General features: G+C 43.0%; 2 protein-coding genes across 2 annotated transcripts in view; both read right to left on the bottom strand.

Annotated features, from left to right (window-relative positions):
• On the bottom strand, positions 4462 to 5667 carry LOC107646502. The gene has a single exon (XM_016350684.1). The coding sequence runs from the start codon at positions 5665 to 5667 to the stop codon at positions 4462 to 4464; it is 1206 nt and encodes a 401-aa protein (XP_016206170.1).
• The window catches only part of LOC107646504, a 1976-nt gene continuing 500 nt past the window's right edge, over positions 6566 to 8041 (bottom strand). Inside the window, exon 2 of the mRNA XM_016350686.1 lies at positions 6566 to 8006. Coding sequence (XP_016206172.1) covers positions 6566 to 8006 — 1441 coding nt within the window. The remainder of the gene's footprint in view (positions 8007 to 8041) is intronic.

Raw genomic sequence — 8041 nt, 5'->3', positions numbered from 1 at the left:
AATATTCTAAAAAAATTTATTTTATTATTATAGATGTCATTGAAAAATTATATGCACTCAAAGAAAAAGAATAAGTAAATGTCAAAGAAAAACCACAAAAAATATATTAAAAAAATAAGATTTTGATTCAAATTATAAAAAATTTAATCAAATTCTATCAAATTATACCTATCATAAATTTTTTTTTATCAAATTATAAATTACTAACTCAATAATTATTATAGATTCAAAATTAAATTAAAGATTTTAGATCAAAGTGCTACAATATCTTTTTTGCTATTTGATAGAGAAGTAAAAAAATTATTGGGTATAGCTACCTTAAATCTAATTACACTCCAAGATAACAATGACACTCAAATACTATCCCAATTGAAAAATTTATACACTTTTATACTTATATTTAAAGTCAAAGTAAATGATTTTAACTATATTCTCAATAATACATTATTACTGTTCCGTCTGTGATGGCCGAGGTCGATGATCTTTAGGCGAGCACTTGGATACGCGGCTGAGTTATGCGTCGTTCAAGCGTAACGGTGTGATTTTGGCCTCGGTCCTCTGAAACACGGCGGCGGGAGTACCTACACAAAGCACTCCGACGCTCAAGTAAGTGTGTGAACAATTAGTGAATAAAGAGTAATAACTAGAAGTGAACTTAGAACCTGAGTCTTTCTGAATTAGAGTGGTCAGATTTATAGGTGTTTTGGGTTTGTTAGTGAGCTTTGTTAGTTCCGATATTCCTGGTTAGTGCCGTTATGGATATCTCTTGGGAGTGTGGAGACGTGATTGAGTAGTGTGTTCAGTTTTGGAGATAGCTTTTTGGGAGGCAGAGTTTGTTTGTTCTGTTTTACTTGTTTCCGACCTTTAGGGTCGGTCTGTAACTGAACTCAAATGCCGATTATTGCGTGGTACACATCATAGCCCCCCAGGTCGTCTAGCGTTCCGTATAGGTCGGTAGGCGAGCTTTTTGTCTTTCATACGTGGCTAAGTTTGTTTTGAAAAAATTTGAAAAGGGTTTTACTTGTCTCTTCGCAAGTCGTGTCATCTTTATTGCTCCTTATTGCCGTTTTGGTTTCCCACGTTTGCTAGTGGGTGTTGAATTAAATTACCCACTTTGTTAGTGGGCTTGCAATAATAGTTATTTTCTTTGTTTTGGAAATTACGCTGTTTGTTCATAATCTTCTTATCTTCGCTATGTCTTCGAAAGGTAAGCGTTTCTTGACTCTTCTTTGACTGTTCGTCTTTGTATATTCTTTCATGGCGGGAGAGAAATTAAAAGAAAAGTTGAAGGCTGTTGAGGTTAGGGAAGATGATCCCTATCACTGGGTTCAGGATGATGTGAAGACTCGTTCATCTTCCTTCATTAGCATCGAATCCCTTTCTGATTTGAGGGGCGTAGATTTCGTGATGGGAGGTTCTGGTGTTGTTGTTGAGTTTCAGCCCTGCTCCAGTAGTGATAGGGTTTGTGAGAGAAGGGGTGACTGGGAGTATTTCTATATGTATACTCCATGCATGGTTGAACTTGGGGTGAAGTTTCCCTTTTCTTCTTTTGAGTGTGACGTCCTCACTCAGCTAAACTGTGCTCCGTCACAGTTGCACCCAAATTCTTGGGCATTTCTTCGCGCATTTCAATGTCTGATGGAATTTCTCTCCTTCCCTTGTTCGCTGTCTTTGTTCTTCTCTCTTTTTCAGGTAAAGGGGGTTCGTAAGGGATTGTGGGTTTGTTTCAGTAGTTTTTCGGGTCAGTCTGTATTCCTTCTTTATAAGTCCTCTTTCAAGAACTTCAAATCTCTTTTTGTCAAAGTTCGTTCGGCCGAATCTGAGTATCCTTTTTATTTGGATGATGAGCTGAGTGAGAAATTTCCTCTCTACTGGTGCTCTAAACCGACTCAAATCCTTGAAGCTTCTGAGAGGAGTGAGGAGGAGGAGTTTGTGATGAACTTTCTTGTTGAGAGTGTTGCTGCTGGGGAATGCTTGTCTATTCCTGATATTTTGCGTTTATATGATTCAGGTGATAATGAGGGTTTAAGGGCTTATATAGGTAATGTTTCTGATGTTTGTTGTTAAGTGTTGGGCATTTGCCGAGTTTATCTAATGTTTGGTGGTTTCTTTCAGGTGGCCGAGTTCCTTTATTGGATCCGAACAAGCTGCAGTCTTTTTTGAACAAGAAAAAGGAGAAAGGGGTTGGAAGTACTGGTGATCGGAAGGATGTTGGTGAGCAGGCTTTCTCGTCTGTTGCGCATCCTGCATCTTCGTTTAAAAGGAAGAGGGATGATACTTCTTTGGAGGTTATTTCTGAAGGTGATCATGAGGTTGTGGGTGGTAGTGGACTTGCCTTTGATCGACAGAAGAAGCTTCATGGCTTCATTGCTGGTTCTAGTTCGCATTCCCTTTGGAGCGAGCAGTTTAACTTTGTGGGGCTTTCTGAGAGGGCCTCGCAGTATCCTGGGGATATGCTTATGACTCGCCGAGCTGGTATGGAAGCGCTTGGTAAATTTGTTCAGGTACGTCTTGTTTTTTGTTTCTTGTTCTTTCGATCTTTTGCATTGTTCTTATGTCAGAAATGCTCGTAGGTGGTTGCTTCTCGCTTGCTCTGTATTGGTCGGACTGTTGAGTGCGTTGGGGCTGAGCATCAAGAAGCTATGGACAAAGCTTCTACACTAGAGAAGTCATATACAGCTCGGATTGCTGATTTGGAGAAAGGTGTGAAGGAAAAAGATGAGGTCGCTACTAGTGCTGTGGCTAAAGCGAAGGAAGCTGAGGATGAGGTTGTTCGTTTGAGGGATCAGATCCGTTTGTTGCAAACTGAAGTTAAGGAGCATGATGTGGCCAAAGGTCGGCTTACTGCTCGTGTTCATGAGCTAGAGGAAGCGGGGATGGAGATGTTTTCTTATGGTTTTGATCGTGCTGTGAGTCAGGTTGCTTTGCTAGCCCCTGAATTTGATTGCGATAAGCTTGATATGACAAAAATAGTTGTAGGTGGAAAATTGGTTGAAGATGGTACTGCAGAGGAGCATGATGAGAATGCTCCTTCTTATTTTGTTTTATGTAATGTATTTATAACCTTTGTTGTTTTGACTTTGACTGTCTGAACTTTAGACCTTGTTGGTTTTTTGAACCTTGTATGGTATTTGGCCGATGTTTAGGCCGGTTTGATGATATTTGGTGGTTTTGTTTAATAGTATGTTGTTTTGTCATTGTTAAATTTTGCTTTGGAGGAATTTGTCATGTTTCATTGGATGTATAGGGCGTCCGGCCTCATTAAAACCCTCCTTAGGCAAAACCCTTTTTTTGGGAAAAAAACTCTAAGGGGGAAAAAGAGTACCTTCATTCGCAATTGTACACAAACTATGATATATACATTTTGAGTGAAGAGATGTTCCATTTTCCTATCATGTCATTGCCTTGTAGCGTTTGGAGTTGATATGCACCCTTACCGAGCACTTTTGTTACACGGAAGGGGCCTTCCCAGTTTGCGGCGAGTTTGCCATGTGTTGGAGGTCGCCTAGCCTCTTCTGTTCGTCTGAGCACTAGGTCGCCCTCCGTGAATGTCCTCGGTACCACCTTCTTATTGTGTTTCCTTTCCGCGATTCTTTTTTGGGCTCTTTGTTTGATGGCAGCGATTTCTCTGTCCTCTTCGGCTAGGTCAAGCTCGGTATTCCTGGCATTTAGGTTTTGTTGTTCGCTATATAACTCGGTCCTTAACGTCGGTATTCCGACCTTAATAGGTATCAATGCTTCTGAGCCATAGACTAGCTTGAAGGGTGTTTCGCCCGTAGTGTTATGCGCTGTGGTGTTGTAACTCCACAGTACTTCGGGTATGAGTTCGGCCCATTCTCCCTTTGCATTGTCGAGCTTCTTCTTTATTGCCTGCAACACAACTCGGTTAGCAGCTTCGGCTTGCCCATTAGTTTGTGGGTGTTCCACCGAGCTAAAACGATGCTGGATATTAAAGTTCTTTAGGAATAATCCGAGCTTATTGTCTGTGAACTGTCTACCATTGTCTGATATTATTTCTTTTGGAATTCCAAATCGGCATATTATATTTTTCCAAATAAAGGATCGTACCTTTTCGGCTGTTTTCTTTGCTAAGGGTTGTGCTTCTATCCATTTTGAGAAGTAGTCTATGGATACCAAAAGGAATTTTACATGTCCAGGTGCTGTTGGAAAAGGGCCGAGGATGTCAAGTCCCCACCTGTGGAAAGGCCAGCTTACCTCCATGCTATGTAGTATCTCGGCTGGCTTTGTTGAGATGGCCTCATGTTTCTGCCACTTGTCGCATGCTTTGACCTTTGCTATGCAATCTCTCTTCATGGTCGGCCAGTAATATGCTGTTCGGATTATTTTTGCGGCGAGAGCTCGTCCTTCAATGTGGTTTCCACATACTCCTTCATGAACTTCGTTCATTACTTCTCTGGCCTGGTCTTGGTCTAAGCATCTTAGTAGTGGTTGTGAGAAACCTCATCTGTATAGCTCCCCTGATATTTTCGTATAGAAGCTTGCCTTACGTCTGAATTGTTGAGGGTGGAGCTCGTCTCTGGGTATGATACCTGTACATATGTATTCAAGAAAAGGTTTCCTCCAATCCTGGAGGTGGTTAATGTTTTCGATACATAGTAGGTCAATGCTCGGTTTTGTGAGTGTGTGTTGTGATAATGTTGATGTTTGTGTATCCGCCCTCGTGGCGGCGAGTTTAGATAGTATGTCTGCCCTGACATTGTGTTCTCTGTGTACATGTAATATAGTGAAAGAACTGAAATTTGAAATTAGATCCTTTGCTATGAGCCAGTATTGTTCTAGCAAAGGGTCTTTTACCTGGAACTCTCCTCGGATTCGTTGGACCACCAGGAGGGAATCGCAATGTGCCATTAAGTTCGTCGCTTTGTGGCTTAGGGCGAGCTTAAGTCCCACTATGAGGGTTTTATACTCGGCCTGATTGTTGCTTGCCGAGAAGTGAAATTGGAGGGCTTGCTCGGCTACCACCTTATTTCCCTCCTTTAAGATTATGCCAGCCCCGCTTCCTTCTCGGCTTGACGCCCCATCCACGTGTAACTCCCATGTTTCAATATGATCGTCTGGGGTCATATCTGTGATGAAGTCGGCGAGAACTTGTGCCTTGAGGGCTGATCTAGTCTGAAACTGAATATCGAACTCTGAGAGTTCAATTGACCATTTGGTCAATCGTCCTGCCAGCTCTGGTTTTGTTAATATTTGCCTCAATGGGTGATTTGTTCTTACTACTATTGTGTGGCTTTGGAAATAGTGTCTTAGTCTTCTTGCCGTGACCACGAGTGCCAGGGCGAGCTGCTCTATTTTCGGGTACCTTTGTTCCGTAGGTTGCATTACTCTGCTGACGAAGTATACCGGCTGTTGAGTCCTTCCTGTCTCAATGACGAGGGCCGAGCTTACGGAATGATTGGAAATAGAAAGGTATAAATATAGAGGCTTGCCGACCTCAGGTCTTTGTAATACGGGAGGTGATGATAGAAGGGTCTTAAGTTCGGCGAACGCCGTCTCGCACTCTGGTGTCCATTGAAATTGTTTGTTTTTTAAGATCGTCTGGAAGAATAGGTGTGACCGACTTGATACCGCGGGTAAGAATCGAGAGAGAGCGGCTATCCTTCCTGCTAGTTGCTGTACTTCCTTTATCGTCTTGGGGCTTGTCATGTTGAGTATAGCCTTGCATTTCTCAGGGTTTGCTTCTATTCCTCTGGAAGTCAACATAAATCCTAGGAATTTTCCTCCTTGGACTCCAAAAGCGCATTTTTTCCGGGTTCAATCTCATATTGTATGCTCGGATCTGTTCAAATATTTCCTTGAGGTCGTCGCAGTGCGCCCGATCTTTAGTGGTCTTGGCGACCATATCGTCCACATAGATCTCAATGTTCTGACCTATTTGATGTCGGAATACTTTGTCCATCAGACGCTGGTAGGTTGCACCTGCATTCTTTAGGCCAAATGGCATGACTCTATAACAGAAATTACCGTGCTCAGTTATAAATGCTGTTTTGCTTTGGTCTTCTGGATGCATTAGAATCTGGTTGTACCCAGAGTATGCATCCATGAAGCTCAAGCTGTTAAAACCTGAGGCGTTGTCTACAAGTTTATCGATGCATGGCAGAGGGTAAGCATCCTTAGGACATGCTTTGTTTAAATCTGTAAAGTCGACGCACATGCGCCACTTACCTGAGCTTTTTCTTACCATTACTACGTTTGAGAGCCATGTGGTGAAACGGATTTCTTTTATGAAGTTGGCTTTGAGGAGCTTCTCTGTTTCTTCTAAGGCCGCTTTTGATTTCTCTGTGCCGAGGTTTCGCTTCTTCTGGGCTATAGGTCGGCTTGTTTTGTTTGTGGCCAGCTTGTGGCAGATGATATCTGGGCTAATGCCAGGCATATCTGCCGGGGTCCAGGCGAACAAATCAGCGTAGTCTTGTAGTAACTTTATCAATTCCGATCTTTGTTGTCCTTTCAGTGCTTGGCCGATGTAAGTTACCTGCCCCGGGACTTGGGTTAGCTGGATTTTGTGTAGCTCATCTGCTGGTTGAGGTCTTTCCTGGGTATCTCCTCAAGGATCAAGCTCGGCCAGGGACAAGATTTCTGTGCCATTTATTGAGTGGACCTCACTTTGTTTGTGGCTTATGTCCGATCTTTTTAAGCTAGCATTGTAGCATTGCCGAGCTTGTTGTCGGTCAGAATGTATTGTCGCTATCTTGCTATCTTGAGCCTGAAACTTAACACACAGATGATAAGTAGATACGACTGCCCTGAACATATGCAGAGCAGGTCGTCCGAGGATAATATTGTAAGGGCTGGGGCAGTCAACTATTAGGTATTGTATGTCTAAGGTTTTTGATAATGGGTTATTTCCCATCGTCGTCCTTAGCCGTATGTAACCTTTGACTGGTACTCTTTCGCCAGAGAATCCTACTAATTCCCCGGACGAAGGCTGTATTAGTTTCTCAAACAGATTCATTTTTAAGAAGGTAGAATGAAAAAGGACATCTGCACTACTACCTGGGTCCAAAAGGACTTTTCTTACTATAAGGTCGCCGGTTTGGATGGATATTACCACCGGGTCGTCCGAGTTTGGAGCGGCCGAGCATATGTCAGTTTGGTTGAACGTGATTTCTAGGTCAGATGTGTTTTTGTTGCTTGGCAGTGTTGTTTCTTCGATTGCTAACATTGCACGGTAGCTTCGTTTCCTTGCTGAGATCGTTTCACCCCCTCCTGCGAATCCTCCAGATATGCAGTTTATGACGCCTTTGGGTGGGCTATTGTTCGACCACTTGTTGGTGTCTTTATTGGCCGAGGTTTGTTGACGTTCTTCCTTATTGCTTTCCCTGTGTTTTCTGCCCTCAATGTACTTGTCCAGGAGGCCCTGCCGTGCCAATCTCTCAAGGAGATCTTTGGCTATCACACATTCGTCGGTTGTATGGCCATATTTTTGGTGGAAGGCACAGTGTTTGCTTGTATCAACGAATCTTTGATCTTGGTAGCTTCCTGCTCTGGCTGGTGGTTTTATAATCTTGGCATTGAGTATTTCTTTGATTATTTTTTCCCTCTTTGTGTTGAATTTGGTATAGTTATCGAATTTCGGAGTGAGCTTGAATGATCTACCGAGGTCTTTAGCATTTGCCGATCTGGAAGATCTGTCATCCTCTTTCCTCGGCCTCCTTTCTGTTTTGTCGGCTTCTCGGAGCTCTTCGATCTCAATTTGTCCCGCTGCTCTTTCCCGAAACTCGTCCAGTGTTTTTGGCTTGGTCACTGCGATGATTTCTCTGAACTTTCCGGGCCTGAGACCAGCTTTGAGGGCATGTAGGTGGACGACTGGGTTCAGGTCAGGTATTTCCATGGTGGCGTCTGTGAACCTGGTCATGTAGTCCTTTAAACTTTCTTGTGGGCCCTGGCGAATGGTGCTGAGATAGTCCGATCCATGCACATAAATCCGAGCTGCCGCGAAATAGTCGATGAATGACCTAGCTAATTCTTCGAAGAGGCAATTGATCCTGCAGACAATTTCAAAAACCACAGCAGGGCAGCC

Source organism: Arachis ipaensis, chromosome B06, assembly GCF_000816755.2.
Source record: "Arachis ipaensis cultivar K30076 chromosome B06, Araip1.1, whole genome shotgun sequence".
Lineage (NCBI taxonomy): Eukaryota > Viridiplantae > Streptophyta > Magnoliopsida > Fabales > Fabaceae > Arachis > Arachis ipaensis.
The sequence above is the reverse complement of the archived record's forward strand: the minus strand, read 5'-3'. Positions and strand labels throughout refer to the sequence as shown.

Coding starts and splice junctions, on each gene's coding strand:
- LOC107646502 (XM_016350684.1), bottom strand. CDS start 5,667: ATGACAAGCCCCAAGACGATAAAGGAAGTACAGCAACTAGCAGGAAGG.